The 20,625-nt window shown below is 38.1% G+C and overlaps 1 protein-coding gene across 1 annotated transcript in view; it reads left to right on the forward strand.

Moving 5' to 3' along the window:
* The window catches only part of PIBF1 (progesterone immunomodulatory binding factor 1), a gene marked incomplete at its 3' end in the record, with an annotated part of 46,407 nt that extends 29,956 nt beyond the window's left edge, over positions 1 to 16,451 (forward strand). Inside the window, 1 exon segment of the mRNA XM_006158998.3 lies at positions 16,318 to 16,451. Within this exon segment, the coding sequence (XP_006159060.3) occupies positions 16,318 to 16,451 (134 nt within the window).
* Positions 16,452 to 20,625: the final 4,174 nt, after the last annotated feature.

Consider the following 20,625-nt stretch of genomic DNA (forward strand, 5'->3'; position numbering starts at 1 on the left):
ATAGCAAAAACCTCTCCAAAAAAAAAAAAAAAGTAATATGACTTTTTTATTTGCTTTTGTATTTATACTCTTAAGAATATCCAGTAACCCTTTCGCTTCATAATTTCAGAGACAGGTTTTGAGGGGTTTATTAGGTCTTGAAATTAAATTTTGAATCTGTGGCCAAGAGGGTGTGTCTTTATATTGTGGAAGGGGAAAACAATTGATGAGGAGCCTTATCAAAGACCATGTGCAGGTACTATGACCACTTTGTTCTCTTAATCTAAATAGGTTCCTTTTTTTAATTCCATGGGTGAGAGAGACAAAGAGATACAGTACACCCAAGAGGATCTTGATGCCTCTGTCAACCCCTAGCCTTAGCCAGTCAAGATCATAGGCACACGCATGCCTGGCATACTCAGGGAGTTACCGGACATGAACTGGTCACCTCCCTGTGTGGGTCTCATCTCGCAAGACATTGTTTAATTGGTGTGCCACCATCTGGCCCTTCTTAATAGTGCTCCCTCCCGCCTTTTTTTAGGGCATGTGTGCTCTCCTGAGAGAGACAGAGAAAGAGAGGGAAAGTGAGAAATCACTGCCCAGGAGGGATGGATGTGTTACAGTCCCTTCTCCTTCATTCTCTTCTTAGGACTCTGGGCACACACACACAAGTGCCTAGTGTAATTTTCAAGCCTCTGGGGCTGGGACTCACATTAGGATGTCTGTTTTTGTGACAGGACTGTGATGTTTTGATTATCACAGCTTCTGAGGTTGAATAGAAAATATTTGCAGGCTATGCTACAGATAAGGGACTGATAACTATTAACATGTAGGAAATTCAAGCAGCTTACTCATGAAAAATAAAAAGATTAAGGGAGAAATGGGTGAATGACTAAAAGACTAAACAGAATCCTCTGTAAGGAACACATACGAATGGCCAAAAAGCATATGAAAAAATGTTCAATGTCTCTTTATCATAAGGGATATACAAATCAAAACCACAATGATTTCCCACTTACCCCATGTGAGATCCAGCTTCCTTAACTACCATGCTACCTGCTGGCCCTAAACAGTGCATTTTAATCCAGATTCAACAGACATATATTTGAGTGTCTAAGAGTTCTTTTATTATCATTTTTTAATGTAATGACTTATTTAATGATCTCGAAAGTTAATGGATGCATATGCAGACATATCTGAATAAATAGCTTATAATAGAGTGCTGTCAATATGATGTCAGTGCCAGGTTTGCATTTGTTTTGTCATGGCATTAGCACTACCAAAGATAATTAAAAACCAACTTATTATTGAAATATGTGTTTCTACCAAATAAAGGCCAGATGCTATCATGGATCATTGTATGAATAAAGATTTCACAGTTCAGATAAAGAAAAATTGTGATCACATCAAGTCATTTCTCTACTAAGTATAGCCATGCCAAATAAAAACGAAATAGACTCCTCCTCATTTTGACATTTTAAGGTTAAATTACATAGTCATCATAAGCTACTGAATAAAATAAGCCTTGCTATTTAGGCTAAGCCGAAAGGGGGAAATAAAGGGACTCTAGTAGATGTCGGTATGACTGCATTTCACTTTTCTTTTCTTCTCCAGTTGTAATTATCTGCCACCTCTTAGATGCCTTCTGGCTGACTACTTGGTCTGAGTAAAGTCTTGGGCTTTGGGAAAGCTGGTGTTCTAGTTATGTAAAGCTCCATAATAAATCACCCTAAAACTGAGAGTCGTAGTGTATTCCTTTTTGCAGCTCTGATGGTTGGTAGGTACAGCTGGGTATTTCTCCACTGACAGTCTGGGTTTATCTCATTCTTCTTCAGTCACATGTTTGCAGCCCAGATGGGATAGATAAGATTACTCTCTTTCCACTTGGCCTGTCCATGTGACTAGGTTAGGCATTCTTCAACATGGCATGACTCAGGATATGACAACTGGCATGTCAGAGGAAGCATTTGAAAAAATCATGCCGAAGCCTTGCCGAAGTTTAAAGGCTTCTAAGTAAGTTCTCACTTTGAAATCTCAGGCCATTACTTATGCTATGCTCTGTTGGTCTAGCAGTCATTAAAAGGAGTAGATTCTACAATACTTCTCAATCTAGGAATAGTTTGATGCATAGAAGGGACGAAGGTGATAGCAGCCTTCGTGGAGATGCCACCAGTTTCAGATTTCTTTCCCTGGACTAAGTGACAGACAGGAGACAATGTGAGAGAGACCTTAGCAGGAGAACAGCTTGTTGGCAGAGCTTGGCCTACAAAAAAAAAAAAAAAAATCTTTGAACTTTTTCCTCCACCCCTACCTCAAATAAGATAGATTATGTCTCCTTTGTCTCTAGAAAGCTAAGGATTAGATAAGTGTTCCATTAAAAGGAGAAGACTTTCACATTGACCTTCAAACCAAGCCTAGCTCCATTTTTATGTAAGAAACATGCATAATGCATATTGTTATATAGATTGAAAAATAAATGTATGAGCTAAGTTATGGGAAAAATGGACACAGGAAAATAATGTTATCAGGTAAAGTAGCATCTGAGAGAAAATCACAAACCAGAGGCCGAGTGATAGTATGGTGGTAGAATGTCACACCTTGCAAGGCAATCCCATGTGTGAAGTTCTCGGTTCAAATCTAGAAACCTCCCTGAATATGCTGGCCAAATACTTGCTCTTCTTTTGGGATAGGCTTAGGTTGTGGGTGGATCACCACTTCTAGGCCCCATTGGGGGTGCTGTCTGTCTCTCAGAAGAAATAAATACACTTTTTTAAAAGAACATATACAAAGTTTCATATTTCTTGGCCAGGGAGTAAGTTTTTTAAAATGTTAATGGAAAGTTGATAAAAACTATTATGTATACACTTGCCCACATATAAACTTCTAAATGTTCTTAAGTATGGATTTTATGTTTTCCTGTTTTTTTTTTATAATTTAGTAAAACAAGTGAGAAAAAAATAATACCTGGCAATTAAACACATTTAAAAAAAATTATTGCATATGCTTTAGGAGTCTTATTTAAGAAATCTTTGCCTACACTAGTATCTTCAAGTGTTTCCCACAAGTAGTTTTATAGTTTGAGACTTTACATTTAGATCTTTGATCCATTTAATTTTTGTTTGTGGTGAGAAGTAGGAGTCCAGTTTCATTTTTCTGCAGGTGGATATCCAGTTCCTCCAGCACAATTTGCTAAAGAGACCTTTTCTTTTTCTCACTGGATTGTGTGGTATCTTTTGTCAAAAAGCAGCTGGCCATGTGTTTTGGGATTTATTTCTGAATTCTTCATTCTGTTCTATTGGTCTATGTGTCTGTCTGTTTTTGTGACAGTACTGTGATGTTTTGATTATCACAGTTTCTGAGGTTGCATAGAAAATATTTGCAGACTATGCTACAGATAAGGGACTGATAACTTAATATGTAGGAAATTCAAGCAGCTTACTCAGGAAAAATAAAAAAAGATTAAGAAAAAATGGGCAAAAAGCATATGAAAAAATGTTCAATGTCTCTTATTGTTATCGTAACAGATATACAAATCAAAACCACAATGAAATACCACTTACCCCAATCAGAATGAATATGATCAAAAAAATAATGACAAGTTCTTGGGAACCAGCAGTTGGCGTAATGGCTATGTTGCTGGAATCCCCCGTAGTCGACTGCGGGTCGTGTCCCAGACCCGGTGGCTTAAAACTCACGCCGGGCGCGTGTGCGTGCGTGCCCAAGATCCCGAGAGGAGAATGGAGGAGAAGGGATTGTGGCGTGACCATCCCCCCTGGGGGGTGATTTCTCCCTTTCTGTCTCTATGTCTCTGTCTGTCTGTCTGGCGCGCGCACGCGCCCTACAGTGAAAAAATCTCTCCAAAAAAAAAACAATAATGACAAGTGCTGGTGAGTTTGTGGTGAAAGGGGAACCCTCCTACACTGTTGGTAGAAATGTAAGTTAGTACAACCACTGTGGAAAACAATACAGAACTTCTTCAAAACCTTGCAAGCAGAATTACATAATGACCTAGTAATCTCACTCCTTGGTATTTACCCAAAGGATAAGAAACAGTCGGAAAGATACTTACACATTCGTGTTTACTGTAGCATTATTTGTAATTGCTAAGATAATGGAATCAACCCAGATGCCCAAGAAAGGATGACTGGGTTGAAAAAAAAAAATGTGGCACATATATACTATGGAATACTATGCAGCCATAAAGAATGATGAGACTCTCATTTGATACAAACTGGATGAATCTATAAGGTTTAATGCTAAGTGAAGCAAGCCAGACTGTGAAGCCAAACATTGTATATATCACCCCTAGGTAAATAACAAATGCTTATGGCAGAAATAGAAAGAATGGAAGCTATACTAGGAAGGACAAGTATAGACACCAGAGACTATATAGAGGGGTAAGAAGGAGGGGCTCAAAAAAAATCCATTTAACAGACACAAGAGAGTTCTATGTTGAAAATGGCTTATATGGTATTAACTTTCATTTGATTTCCACACACTGCACGCATGCTCTGAAAAATTCATATTGTACACTATAAAAATTTGCAGTGATTAAATAAATGTAAATGAGAAATAAAGAGAAGTCATATACCCCACAAAAATGTAGTGATTATTTTTAAACCAGGAATCATAATGTTTAGAAAAGTAAATGAGGGGACCAGCAGTTAGTCTAATGGCTGTGTCGCTGGACTCCCATGTAGTTGACCACGGTTCGCGTCCTGGACCCAGGGGCTTAAACTCATACCGGGCACCTGTGTGTGCATGTCCAAGATCCCGAGAGGAGAATGAAGGAGAAGGGATTGCGGCGTGGCCATCCCCCCAGAGGGTGATTTCTTACTTTCTATCTATCTATCTCTGTCTGTCTTTCTGGCAAGTGTACGCGCCCTATAGCAAAAACCTCTCAAAAAAAAAAAAATAAAAAAGTAAATGAGAAAGTCAACACTTTATTTTTAAAAAGGCAGGTATCTTTTAATGAATGGGGAAATATAAATTGAAACAAAGCAATGAGTATGAGAATATTTTATATAGAAATTCTTATACAGCATTAAAATGTATTTAAGAGAAGGATGATAAATAAAGATATGTAGTACTTATCTTGAAAAAGTGGAAGGGCTGACTCCATGGCAGCCAAATCCCAAAGGACCAGCCACATGGTTTGAATCTCAGTCCCAGTGGCTGGAAGAACATGCCAGACATATGTATGTGCTTGCCAAAAGTTCCAGCAGTGTGGAGAAATGGAGGAGAAGGGATTGCAACATGACCAGGTTCTACTGAGGAATGCTTTCACCTTCTGCCTCTGTCTGTTTCTCTCTCTGGGGAACACATGCACCCTCCGCAAGTTTAAAAAAAAAAAAAGAAAAAGAAAAGAAAAGTTAAGATATGTAGAATTATTAGTGCACATTAATTAAAGAATAATACATGCATGCAGCTCTGTCGCATCAAGCTTGAAAATGGAAAGGAGATCCAGCTGCAGTGGCATACAGATGGTGTCACCACTTGGGAAGCTTCATGAACACCCTGGATTCTATTGCTAGGCCAGCCCAAACACTCTGGACACGATTGTGTATCTCTGCAATCCTAACTAATTGGGAGTCTGGGACAGAAGGAGGGAGACACAATGAGACCCTGTTAAAAACATTTATTTTTTTCTGTTTCTTTTCTCTTTGCTTCTCTCCATTTCTGTGTAAAAAGAAAAAAAAAATCAAAAAGGAAAATGAAATATACTAACAACCTGTAGATTACTAAATTTGACAATAGGGAAATTAAATGGAACAGTTACCATAGAACTATTACAAAAGTGGGACCAGCAAATGGTGTAATGGTTATGTCACTGGACTCCCATATGGCCGACCACATTTAGAGTCCCAGAACTGGCCGCTTCAGACTTATGGCAGGCATGTGTGCATGCATGCCCAAGATTCCCAGAGTACAAAGGTGAAGAGATTGTGGCATGGCCATCCCCCCAGGAGGTGATTTCTCAATTTCGGTTTCTTTCTCTCTGTCTCTGTCTCTGCAGGGAGCACATGTACCCTCTAGCAAAACTCTCTCTAAAAAATTTTTTTGGGGAACCAGCAGTTAGTATAGTGGATATGTCGCTGGACTCCCATGTAGTTGATCGCGGCTTGAGTCCTGGACCTGGTGCCTTAAACTCATGCCAGCCGCGTATGCATGCGTGCCCAAGATCCTGAGAGGCGAATGGAGGAGAAGGAATTGCGGCGTCACCCCTCTGGAGGGTGTTTTGCTTTCTGTCTCTCTGTCTTTCTGTACGCTATAGCAAAAACTTCCCCTCCCCGAAAAAAAATTTTTTTTAATTAAAAAAGAACTATTAAAAACGTGAGTAAAGTATATCACTGATAAAGTTAAAGCCAGGTTCACGGATGGGTTATTTTTATTTGTATTGCTAAGAGGGTACATGTGATCACCAGAGAAAGAAACAGAAAAGGGGAGCGAGAAAGCACTCCCCATTGGGTTGAGGTCATACTGCAATGCCTTCTTTTTCATCTCTCCAACCTGTTGGGATTCTGGGCATGCAACCCACACATGATTAGCATGGTTTTCAAGCTGCTGGGGTCGGGGTGTGCAACCCACACCTGCTTAGCATGGTTTTCAAGCTGCTGGGGTCGGGGTTGTGTGAAATCCAGCTCCCTTAACCACCAGGCTACAGTGCTGACACAACAGTTGGATTACCCCAGATGGGTTCACTGTTGAGTTCTAGGAAGATAGCTAATTCTAGTAATTATACTTTACCAGACTATTGAAAAAGATGGAAACTTCTGAGAAAGATAGTAAAAAGCAGGGCAAAACAAATCTCTATTAAAAAAAAAAAAGAAAAGAAAAACTATAGACCAATTTTACTTATTACTGCAGGTGCAAAAAATTTATATAAAATGTTCACAAATGAATTGTACCATTGTGTCAGAAGAATGAAACTTCATGATTAAACAAAGCATATTGTGGCACAGAAAGAATAATCCATTGTTATCAGCATGTTAAAGGAGAATAGTCATATAAACATAATATGGACTAACACAAATAGCAATTAGTGTTAGTGTTCAGTAAGATTTTACAGAGTTGTTCATTTGAGTCCATTACCTTCCTTGTGAGTGGAAGATTTTCTCCTATGTCCATCTCTGGCAAGGAAGTTATTGGAATCATATAAAGAAAGTATGTACTCTAAGTGTTGAATATGGAAGCTGTATTATCTTAGTACAGGGTCATTAAAATAGCAATTTTCTGCTTTTAATATATTAATAGAATGCACTTAAGTTAGATCCAACATTTTTATTGATTATTGGGAAGGGAGGCGGAGGGAAAAATGTGTGAATTGTATTTTTTTTTTTTCCTTTTTTGGGGGAGAGATTTTTGCTATAGGGCGCATGCGCTAGCGAGACAGAGAGAGACAGAGAGACAGAAAGCGAAAAATCACCCCCAGGGGGGATGGCCACGCCGCAATCCCTTCTCCTTCATTCTCCTCTCAGGATCTTGGGCATGCACACACATGCACCTGGCGTGAGTTTAAGCCACCAGGTCCGGGACTTGAACCACGGTTGACTACATAGGAGTCCAGCGACATAGCCATTACACTAACTGCTGGTCCCTGAATTGTATTAAATGTAAGTTTTGAAGGAAAATAAATTATTTTAGTGTATATGAGAAAAATACATGCTCCAAACTGCCAAGAATAGTATTAAAAAGAAGATGGTGATGGAGGAAAGTGAGAGATACTAGATCAACCAGCACCTGGTACCTCAAGAGTTGTTTTAAGGTTTTTATTTTTTGGAGAGGTTTTTGCTATAGGGCTCTTGCGCTCACCAGAAAGACAGAAAGAGACAGACAGAAAGTGAGAAATCACCCCCTAGGTTACATGGCCACGCTGCAATCCAGTCTCCTCTCAGGATCTTGGGCACACACGCACACGTGTCCTGCATAAGTTTAAGCCACAGGGTCCAGAACCAAACCACGGTCGACTATATGGGAGTCCAGCGACATAACCATTATACTAACTGCTGGTCCCAGGTGTTTTCATTCTCATATGAACATCATAAAGTATATTTACACAAACCGAGATAGTATCTAGTCTATATGGTCTAGTCTGTATGATCCTATGGGACCATGTTTTACATGCAGTCATTGACCAAAACATCATTATACAGTGCTTGACTGTGTTTTTATTTAAGTTTGGGGAAACAGTAGTCTTAGGGGGTTCACAGAGATCACCTGACTGTCAGTGGGATCCATGGTCTAAAGTTTAAGATTTAATTCAGACAATTACAGTGGTTCCACACCCCTTTACCTGTAAGGGATGAATTTCTATACCCCCAGTAGATGCCTGAAACCACAGATAGTACCAAACCCTATGTACGCTGCATCTTTTACTGTACATCCAATTTATGTCCTATTATAAAACGTAATTTATAAATTAGTCCCAGTAGGAGAAATACTTAATAACTATCAATAATAGTAAAATAGAACCATTATAACAATATTTTGGGCTGTCAGAAAAGTCATGATGCATTTTTGCATGGAAAAATACTTTGTGACTTTCCTGACAACCTAATATAATAAAAGTTAGGTAAATGTGACCTCTCTCAAAATATCTTACTGTACTGAAAGTCATAGTGACCCCAGCATGAAATTTTTCCCCTGTAAGTTGAGAACATTTACCCCTTCACTTAAAGAAGTACTTAAAGGCTTCTCTCCGGCATATTAAAATGGCTAGTGTCACTCTTGGGCTCTGGGGGCCATTATGAATTAAACTACTTGAACTCAAGCACTGTGATATCATGACAGTTGATCTGATAATCAAGACAGCTACTAAATGATTAGTGGAGGATAGTGTATATATCACACTGCTCAGAATGGTGTGCAGGGTCAGCAGGTGGTATGATGGTTAAAGCATTGGATCCCACATGGACAACTCCATGGTTCGAGTCCCAGACCTGGTGGCTCAAAAAACACACTGGATGTGTGTGTACTGATGATCCTATGACCATCCCTCCGGGGGGATGATTTCTTATTCTCTCTCTCTCTCTCTCTCTCTCTCTCTCTCTCTCTCCAGTGAGTGCATACTCTGTATGGTGAAAGTCTAAGGGAAGAGAAGATGGTGTGCAATTTAAAATTTAAGAATTGTTTTATAAATTATCCATATGCTTTTTTTTGGATGCAGTTGATGGAGGCAACTGCAATCTCAGAAAGCTAAACTGCATATAAAGGGGGACTACTATATTATCAGTGTTTCTCAAACTTTAATATGAATGTGACTCACCTGTAAAGACAAGACCGATGAGGCTAGCCTGGTGGCCTGGTGGTTGGGGAAAGTAGATCACACATGGCTAACCATACAGTTCAAATTCTGGCTAGCCCTGGTGGCTTAAGAAGCACACAGGTGTGTGTGTGTATGCCCAGGGTCCCAGTAGGATGGCGAAGTAGAGGAGAGGGGATTATAGAGGGTGATTTCTTTCTCCCATATGCACGCTAGTGAACATGAGCCCTCTAAGTAATAAAAAAAAAAAAAAAAATGAAGACTGACGTAGAAGTACAGAGGTAGGAACCTAAGGTGGTTCATTTTCAGAACACTCGGGTGACCGTAATGCTCTCTGCCTATGCTTTCCAGGAGTAGGCAAGTTCTAGAACTGAGTTGTCACTGTAGTGGTCACAAGACACATGTGATCATTTAAATGAATTAAAATTTAGTTTTGAGGGCTAGTTCTGTGGCCTAGTAGTTAAAGGAGCCAGATCTAACGTGGCCTACTGCACAGTTTCAATCCCGACCCTGGCAACTCGAAAAACATGCCTGGCTCATGTGAGTGCATGCCCAAAATCCTGGCAGGAGAGAGAAATGGAAGAAAATGGTGTGACCACATCCCCATAGGGGGTGTTTTCTCTGTTTCCATCTCTCTCTCTCTGATGAATGCCTCCACCCTCTGACAGTGTTAAAAAAAAATTAGTTTTTCAGTCTCACTAACTATGGGTGATTAGTGACTACCATATTGGAGGGACCAGATACAGAATATTTGCATTATATTATAGAAAGTCTTGTTTGACAGCACGGTCTTAGAGGTCAGGATTGCCTTAGCCAAGACAGAGAATCCAAAAGCTTTCAAAGAAAAGGGCAAAAAAGATACCACATGTAAAACTTAATATTCAGAGTACATAAAGTATTAACATTTTCTTGTTTTCATTTTAACCTCCAGTAGACTTTTTTTTTTTTTTTGTGAGAGATTTTTGCTATAGGGCACGTGCAGTTGATGGAGAGACAGAGACAGAGAGACAGAAAGTGAGAAATCACCCCCGAGGGAGGATGGCCACACTGCAGTCCCTACTCCTCCATTCTCCTCTCAGGATTTTGAGCACACATGCACATGCGCCTGGTGTGATTTTCAAACCGCAGGGTCCAAATGAGGTTCAGGCTGCCGGGACCGGGACTCCAACCGTGGTCTACTATATGGGAATCCAGCAATGTAACCATTACACCATTTGCTGGTCCCAGGCCATAGAAGACTTTTTTCAGTTTTATCTGTCTTTAGAAATCAAAATTCTTTAAAATAATACATTTTTTTAAATAACATTTTAAAAAATAACATTTCTCGAAGGATTTTTTTTTTTTAGAGGTTTTTGCTATAGGGCATGTGCACTCCTGAGAAAGAGAGAGAAAGAGAGACAGAAAGCGAGAAATCACCCCCCCAGGGGTTATGGCCATGCTGCAGTCCCTTCTCTTCCATTCTCCTCTTGGGATTCTAGGCACAAGCACACATGCCTGGCATGAGTTTAAGCCACTGGGTCCAGCACCTGAACTGCGGTCGACTGCATGAGAGTTCAGTGACATAGCCATTACGCCAACTGCTGGTCCTGAAGGTTTTAAAAACAAAGAGTGGTCTCTGGGAGCAAAAACTGTTGTTACTAAAAGAGACAATCAGTAACACTCAACTAGGTTTCTTGTTCTTTTCAGTATTTAGTTGTTTGGGCTAGTATTTTTGATGGGAAATGTGTATGAATTCTGAGGAGTGAATTTTCACCATCCCGGAATAGCTAACCAAATTGCTATTCACTAAATTGCTGCTGTCCAATTGCACTGCTTGTGATTTAAACTGTTGACCATAGGTAAGTGACACTATATCCTGTTGCCAATTTTCTTAGTTACCGTATCTTCTGACAGGCAGGCTTCTTCATTTATTAAAGATTTATTCTGACACATAGGTTGCCGTCTTCTTCTCAGCTGATATGGTGTGAAAGACAAATCATTTAAACGATGCTTAGGAATTCTTCAGATCTTAAAGTGATTGCCCTTGGTTTTTCCAGCTGCTGAATATTTTATAACTGCTTAATTCCATCTTTGAGTCCTTTTTACTTTCTGTAGAAACATTTAGATTTGATATTACCTTGTCAAGTGATTTTTAACACCCTGAGTTGGAGCAGTAAATAATACTAACTTTTTTTTTTTTTTGCTATAGGGTGTGTGTTCTCGCCAGAGAGAGAGTGAGATACAGAAAGCGAGAAATCACCCCCCCAGAGGGGATGGCCACACTGCAATCCCTTCTCCATTCTCCTCTCAGAATCTTGGGCATACATGCACACGTGCCTAGTGTGAGTTTTAAGCCGCTAGGTCCAGGACTCAAATCACTGTCGACTACATGGGAGTCCAGTAACGTAACCATTACAACATCTGCTGTTCTCCAATAATAATAACTTCTGATCAGTGGTTTATCTCCAATAAAGTTATTATTATAACTTCTGATCAGTGGTTTTATGGTTTCCACAGAATAGATTCTGTATTAAAAAAGGAACTTAAAATTGAAAGAGCAAACTATGTATGAATTCAAGAACCTGAATTCTAACTTTACTATTTTGCTAGCTCTGAAATCCTGAATAAATCTTTAAACCTTCTGAGCCTTAGAGTTCTTACCTTGAAAATAAAAAGTGTTATCTCCTCCAGGGTATCTTTTATGTCCGATATTCTATTTATCTAAAAAGGTCAGCTACTATTTGGAATCAAGAAGAATAAAAAAAAGTTTTCATTATAAAAACGAAAGGTCTAGGGGACCAGCAGCTAGCGTAATGGCTATGTCGCTGGACTCCCACGTAGTTGACCACGGTTCGCGTCCCGGACCCGGTGACTTAAAACTCATGCCGGGTGCATGTGCATGCGTCCCCAAGATCCCGAGAGGAGGATGGAGGAGAAGAGATTGTGGCATGGCCATCCCCTCTGGGGGGTGATTTTTCACTTTCTGTCTCTCTCTTTCTGTCTGGCGAGTGCACGCGCCCTATAGCAAAAACCTCTCAAAAAAATAAATAAAAAGGTCGAAAGGTCTAATAGTTCACAACTTGGCCAAACGCTGAATAACGTTAAGATTTTCAGTTTCTTATGTCAAATAGTCTTAACAATAAAGAGATAAATAAAAAGTATCTCTTCATCACCCCCTTCCAACCAGCTCTTTTACCCCTTCAATATAACTTTGCATGGCGCCCTGTCCATTCCTTATATAACACTCTTGCAGAACTCTCTGCCCAGTTAATGTTTCCCCATTGAAGCCTGTTTTTTTCCTTCAAATATTGCAATGCAACATATGTACAGAGATTAAAATCATAATTGTATAGAGCTTGATGGATTTTTATAAAGTAAACTTACCCATTAAATAACTACTCAGATAAATAAAAACTATTTTTCATGCTGTTTTTGGCTATCTTTCTTAAAATCGTGGAGAAAATTTCACTTGCATGTTGCGTTTTTTCAGATGGAATGTTTTATTTCAAATATATGATAATCTTTCATTTTCATTGAAAAACTGATAATTTGTTGAATACTAAGTTTTAAAGTCTCTTTCCTATATCTTGAAGTAGTTATTTTAAATGCTAGTGCTGCATAGTTGATTCATGTTTCAGTATCAATCCATTCTGCACACGTTTCTCATGTAACTAGTATATTAGGGTTACTGGGCGTTCAGAGAGAAGGCAGGTATTCATGTAGCTCCAAGCTTAGGTGAGTGTGAAGAAAGTGAAGGAATATAGATAAAACAAGAAACCATGGAATAGCAAGTACACATTTACTTTTTTCATGCTAGAAGTAGCCTTCAGTTATTTCCTCATGTGAATAATTTAGGAGATAGACAAGATGACATTAACTGGGCTGTCAAATCAGTTCAAAATAGGTAGAAAACTGGCAAACGATTGAAATCTTCCCAGTGACTTGGATTGTTTTTATTTTCCTGGTGTAATTTTTGTTTTTATTATTGAAAAAAGGAAATTGAGACTTGACTATTAACTCATTTACTGTTATGTAGAAATTTCTCTTACAAAGGGATGGTGACTGGAAATTTTATATGTCTGCTTCTTTGTGTTTGAAAAGATTGTGATTTTTCCTCCTTGTTTTGTTTTAGTCTATATTTAATGTCCTTTTTTGCTCTTCCTCTTTAGACATTAATTGCAAATGATCTGTGTAAGAGTCAGAGTCCTAGGTACTAACTAGGACTATAGAAAACTTGAGTTTTGAGACAAGCAGTGATGTAATGGTTACATCACTGACTTTCACACAGTTGACCTCACTTTGAGTTCCAGATCTGGGGCTTAAAACTCAGCCAGATGCATTTGTGTGTGTTTCCAAAATCCCCAGAGGAGACTGGAGGAGGAGGGATCATGGCATGGCCATCCCCCTGGGGACTGATTTCTTCCTTTCTTTCTCTCTGTCTCTCCAGTGAGCACACACACCTATAGCAAAAATCTCTCAAAAAAGGAAACTTGAGTTTTTCCTTATGATATGGAAAGCAAGTAATGACTACTCCCAGTGTATTATACATTATCTTACGGAGCTAAGAACCAGATACTGTGAGAAAATAGAGCATGCATGTCTAACTCAGAGTTGGGGCAAAGAGTCTTCCTATAGAGGTTGACGCTAAGCTCAAGACAGGGAAGAATGGAGAAAGGAATACAAAATGGTCTTTTCTGGGACCAGCAGATGGCATAATGGTTAAATTGCTGGGCTCCCACATAGTTGACTGCAGTTTGAGTCCTAGACCTGGTCGCTTAAACCTCACACCAGTGTGTGTGCATGTGTGCCCAAGATCCTGAGAGGGGAATGGAGAAGGGATTGTGGCATGGCCATGACTCCTGGCGAGTGATTCTCACTTTTTGTCTTTGTCTCTCTGTTAAGCACACATGTCCTATAGCAAAAATATCTCTCTCAATAAAAGGATCCTTTCTCTACTCTTTAGTCTTAACCACAGAGTTCTACACAGTCATGGAGTTGATTTATTAGTATTTTTAGGGAAGATGCTACTTTTCCTCTTTGCCAATGCTGTGCTTTACTTTAGTTGCTAATAATAATTGAAGTAGATTTTTTTAAAAATATGAAAGTAATAGTTTTATTAAAGGAGGTATTTTTAGTTGAAAAGCCCCAAAGAAAGTGTTGTAGTTTGTATCCCAACACTGAAGGGATACACTTGCTTATACTTGCTCATATTCTGTTTATGTTTAAAGAATATTTATATATACATGTGCATACACACATGCATATACACACACATATATATGTAGTTCATATAAATTTTCCCTTGAAATTGCTCTCTGGACCAGGAGTTTCTACCTGACATATTTCAGGTTCAGATGTTGATGTCTTCTCTAGATCTTTAAACGCTTAGATCTCCCATCCACCCTCACAAAAAGCTCTGTTTTTCTGGGCATTCAGGTCATGTGGATACCTCACCTTACCAACTTCCTCAGTAGCGGCCCTCTGAGACACTCCTTTTTTATTTAGTGGAAGTCTTGCTTTACAGTTAGTCTTCCCTGGGCTCTTCTGTGATTCAGTGTGAACCTTGGCCTTGAAGTGTATTGATCTTCTCATCTTGTGATTGCCTCTTCTCCACTTTAACACTCAGTCTCATAGCCCACATTCTGTTTGTTGTCACGCAGAACTGATTTACGTATGAAGATATCAATCGAGTTTGAGCCACTGAAAGTACTACTTTTCTGTATTTCTGTGTTTTTCGTAATCTTCTTTCAACTTGTTTTTATCCATATATTGTTTTTCCATAATTACATCTCTCAGGCTCCCCTTCGATAGAAATTTGGGTTACATTTCAACATTATATTTAATAGTTTAAAGATTAAAACTATGTCTTACTCATCTTTGTATCTTCAGTGCTTAGCCCAGGACCAGTCACATAGAAATAATTCAGTCAGTATTTATAGAGTGAATGGGACCACATTTGGTTAGATGGGTACTTAAGAAAGAATGACTTAGGACAGGATTTATACAGCATGCGAGGTTCTGGGGGCAGAGCTGATGGTTAGTTGCAAGAGCTTTGAGTTCATAGGAGAAAAATAAGAATAGAGTTCATGTGACCTGCTTCCTCTCTCAGTTTCCATGTTCCTTCATTTCTTAATTAACTTATTAAAAAGGATTTATTTTATTCATACTACATGTCAGGGACTGTGTAAAGTTATGGAGGTCCAGTGGTGAGCAAGACAAAGTCCTTGCCCTTGGCGTGTTGACACTGTGGTGAGGTACATAGAAAACTAATTTGATGATACAGTGATATCCGTGATGTGAAGGAATCAAGTGTTCAGATCACATGCAGGTGTTCAGGCAGTGGGAACAGATAAGAGGAAGCATGATGTATTCAAACAACTTCAGATTTCCATTAGAGTTAGAGGGTAAAGTGTGAATAGAAGGAATGGGGAGAAATGAGGTTTGTAGTAAGCAAGACCAAATTGAGAAGGACCGTGTGAATCCACTTTAAGGTTTTTCACTTCCATCTCTCTTCCCATATCTCGGCAGTCCTAAATTACGTACTACCGGTGTACTAAGAGTGGAAAGGTAAATATAGACAGTGTTTCAAGAGCCACACAATTCCCTCTTTGCTGAATACCACAATTGGAACTGTGTGGTTAATCTCTTCAGTAACTGTTTTTTCATTGTAGTTGTTGCTATAGGAATATCAACATGGCTCTTTGGCTCTTGTTAACTCCTTAAGAACAGGAACTGTGTTTTAGTCGTTTCTATATCTTGAGCACCTAACAGTAACTCAGTAAATGTTGAAAAATGTCATTTAACATTGGTAATTTAGCATCAATAGTCATTTTATGTACTTATCTACTAACCAAAAGATAATTGTCATATTTTTGCCTTTGGGAAACAGGGTTTAGATTTTAAACAAATCAGTTCACAAAAGACTCTGAATTTATGATTACCTGTCTTTGAGTAGGGAAAAATTACTAAACAGAAAAAATAAGGATTTTTTTTTGTTCCTTAATTACAAGGACATTTATGGCTTTACAGAAGAATTTGATACAGAATTTAATCAATTATATTTAGTTGAAATGTTTTATTATTCTTTCTATTTCTAGACATATGAGGAAGAACGAAAAAACTACTCTGAGCTTCAAATCAGATGTCAGCGTTTGGCCTTAGAATTAGCGGACACAAAACAGTTAATTCAGCAAGGTGACTACCGGCAAGAGAACTATGATAAAGTCAAGAGGTAAATGGTTACTGTGGTGACATAATTGTCCTCATTTTTTAGCATGCATCCTAGTCCCCTGAATTCTTATCACCATTGTTAATTCTTTTACCGTATTCTTCACTGCACAAAAGTATGTAGTTTTGACAGCTTGTTGGATTTAGATTGTATTGTTGTATTGATTATTTTTATTTATTTGGAATTGTTGTCTTTTTAAATGTAAAAGAAGAAAGGAACTCAGTAAAATTCCACATGCATAAATATTTTTAAAATGTTATTGGATGATTGTCTTACATAATGGAATAATTTTAAATATGTCACAGTTTTCCTAAGTTTTTTTCAACTGTTCTTTTTTGAAAAAGGTTATATTCTTTCAAGAAAGTTTTAAATACATATATACTATTTATTATATAAATGGAATTGGCCTAAATTTAAACATTTTGCACCTAAAGTAATTCTTGAAATACAGTAATCGGTCAGTGAATATTTAAGTGAATGAGTGAATATTTTAAATCATATAATTTAATAATACCATAAGTGAATTTGCAAAGATTTAGGCATATAACATTGGCACTTCTGCTCTCACCAAGACTGACACAGAGTGTATATTATTATGTATATCTACATATTAAATATGCCAAAATATCATCATTATTGGAGCTTGAAATCGCTAAAATCTATACATAGATTTACATACATATCGAACTTTTGAATAAAGCTGAATTTTAAAAGAAGCTTTGAAAAGTGAAATAGTGATGGTAAGATGATACTTTGAGTTGGAATTTTGATGTCCCCTCTGCAGCTATAAATCTATAACAATGATAGAAAAATATAAATAAAAGGAAACTATTCTATAAAGCATAGTCATCAGAATAATCTAGCGAGGACATGAATGAGGGATAACTGAAACAAGATGAGTCATGAGTCAATAATTATTGAAGCTAATTCATCAGAGCACAGGTGTTCATTGTATCATCCTCATTTTTTTTTGTTTTTATTTTCTATTAGAAAACTTAGGGAATTAAAACATAGCCTTGCTCAAAAAGCATAATTAAACGTCTTTATTTGCTAGAAATGAAATAAATAAACAAGAGGGTCTCAAAATGTGAACCTTTAGGTGCGCTCAGAATAAGTGAGATAAGAAAAAAAATAGGTTACAAAAATATAAAGTAAACTAGGGAAGGGAAAAAAACCACTTTTATGCCCTTGACAATATCTCCCAAGTGTGTAAAAGGAAAACAGGTACATGGATGTGTAACTGCATCATTGCTGGAAAAAATTCAAATTTTTTTTAATAATACAAAGGCAAATCAATTGGGATTTATTTCTACAAGTTATTCCATATGGCAGTAAAAATAATTAAATTAGGACTGAGAGTATTACCTTTTTATTTTATTTATTTATTTTTTTAGTTAGAGGTTTTTGCTATAGGGCGCGTGCGCTCACCAGACAGACAGAGAGAGACAGAGAGACAGAAAGCAAGAAATCATCCCCTAGGGGGAATGGCCACACCACAATCCCTTCTCCTCCATTCTCCTCTCGGGATCTTGGACACGCACGCACACGTGCCTGGCGTGAGTTTTAAGCCACCGGGTCTGGGAAGCGAACCGCGGTCGACTACATGGAAGTCCAGCAACATAGCCATTATGCCAACTGCTGGTCCTCAGAACTTCCTTTCTATCATAAAATAATGTTCCCAGTTTTATTTCGTAATTTCATTGCCTCAACCTTTTCTCTAAGAAGTCCTGATTCCTTTTAATGGGGAACTAATTTGAAATTAAGATTGGGATGCTGTAGTCATTGCCTCATTGGTCATGTTTCTAATAAATAAGTAAAGAGTGTCTCTATACTAGAATGCCAACCAGTAAATGTATATGCATAGTAAAGTGAACATTTTTAGCTCTATAATAATATAGGACTCAAAATTGCCAATGAAACATAAAACTTAGGTAAAAGTATTTTAGGGAACATGATAGTTGTACAGTCTCAAAGTATCTTCCAGCCAATTGGTTACCAACTGTAAGGGACAAAAGGTACCTTTATACTTGAAAACCCTGGCAGATACTACCTTAATCGAGTAATCAAAGTTACTGTCACCAGTAATGGGTTAGATTGGTACCATGTGCTCCTTCATATTGAGGACACATTATCACTTCTGTGGTATTCCTGACCAAAGTGCTTAACCAGAATCTAGTCATGAGAAAGTACCAGAAGATGAAATTCGAAGGACATTCTATACAGTAGTTGGCTTCTGCTCTATAAAAATAAATGTCATAAAAGACAGGAAAAGCTAGGGAACTATTACCAGACCTCTGCATGTAACACATGGTGATGGATTAGTTCCTGGATCATGGCGAAAATTGCCATAGAAGACATTTTGCAGATAGTTGACAAAATTTGAAAATAGAATGTATATTAGATAATGGTGTTAAGTCTTGAATTTGACAATTATACTGTGATTATACAAGAGAATATCTCCCATTATGCACTGACTGAACTTTATAGGACTAAAAGACCTGATATCTGCATATGAATATTAAGTGCTTGAGGAAAAATGTATATGAATGATTGGATATGTGTAGAGGTATATACATATATACATGTGGGTGTGTGTGTATATATACACAAATATTCATTCACATATACGAACAAGAGGAAATTAATAAGGCAAAGTGATATTTAGTAAATATTTCAAAGTAAATAAAAGAACAGTAACAGTTGGTGTGTAAAAGTGTTTTTTTAGGTTCTTTTTTTTTTTTTCTGAGAGATTTTTGCTATATAGTTTGTACAGAGAGGGAAAGTGAGAAATCACCCCCCGGGGGATGGTCATGCTGCAGTCCCTTTCTTCTCAGGATTTTGGGCACACACAATGCCCAGTGTGAGTTTCCGGGTTCAGAACTTGAAATGCGATCAAGCATGTGGGAGTACAACATCTTTGCTAGCCACTATGACACCTGCTGGCCCCAAATTGGTGTGTGAAAGTATTTGTAAAAGCATATGTGGTAGTTTCCAGCAGGTGGTCTGGTGATTAAGGCACCAGATCAAACATGGCCAACTTCTTGCTTTGAATCCCAGACCCAGTGGTTTGAAAAATATGCTGGTTTTATGTGCATGCATGCTGGAAATCCCAAGAGGAGAATGGAGGAGAAGAGATAGCAGAAATCATCCTAGTGATTTCTCACCTTTCTCTCTCTGTCTCTCTCCAGTGAGTGTATTTACCCTATGACCAAAAAAATTAAAAAAAAAAAAAGAGAAAGAAAAAAATCCATAATAGTAAGGGTGAGCAGTGGTACAGCAGTAAAATGAGACACTCTGCAAGGCTAACTCACATGTGCAAGTTCTAGGTTCTTGTCCACAGACTTCTCTTAGTAGGCTAGGCATGCATGTGCCCATGATCCAGTGCAGGCTGGGACTGGAGATGGACTGCAGCATCAGACTACTGTCGGGTGTGCTCACATACTGTCTCCCTCTCTCCCTCTCTCATTCTCTCATGGAAGAAATAAATTTAATTGAAAAAAATTTAAATGAAAAAATAACGTATTATGAAAACGTCCTGAATTCATTATTCTATCTAGAGAGATAATAAAGGAACACTGAGGAAAATGTAGGAGACTTCAAGTTTACCTGTGGAGTTCTACCTTTTAAAAAGCAAAGCAAGGGACCAGCAGATGGCATAATGGTTATACTGCTGGACTCACACATAGTCAACCGTAATTCGAGTCCCAGACCCAGTGACTTCAAACTCATGCCGTGTGTGTGTGTGTGTGTGTGTGTGTGTGTGTGTGTGTGTGTGTATGTGTGTGTGTGTCTGTGTGTGCGCGCGCGCGCCCAAAATCCCGAGAGGAGAATGGAGGAGAAGGGATTGCAGGATGGCTCTCTTCCCTGAGGGGTGATTTCTTGCTTTTTTTCTCTATGTCTCTCTGGTGAGCGCACATGCCCTATAGCAAAAATATCTCAAAAAAAAAAAAGACAAAACAAAACTTGATGCAAATTAAGGCAAACGTTGTATAGAGTGTTTTGCTATACCATGCTTTATTATAATCTTTACATTAAAAATTATAGCAAAGAGTGCAGAATAAAATATTTCCATGTAAAAGCACAAAATACTTCTAGTAACATCTACTAAAATAGTAATACTGACAGCCATCTTTAGTTACTGGGTTAATGGGTGATCAAACACGTGCTTTTTTTTTTT

This window comes from Tupaia chinensis, unplaced genomic scaffold (genome assembly GCF_000334495.1).
Source record: "Tupaia chinensis unplaced genomic scaffold, TupChi_1.0 Scaffold000620_1, whole genome shotgun sequence".
Classification (NCBI taxonomy): Eukaryota; Metazoa; Chordata; class Mammalia; order Scandentia; family Tupaiidae; genus Tupaia; species Tupaia belangeri.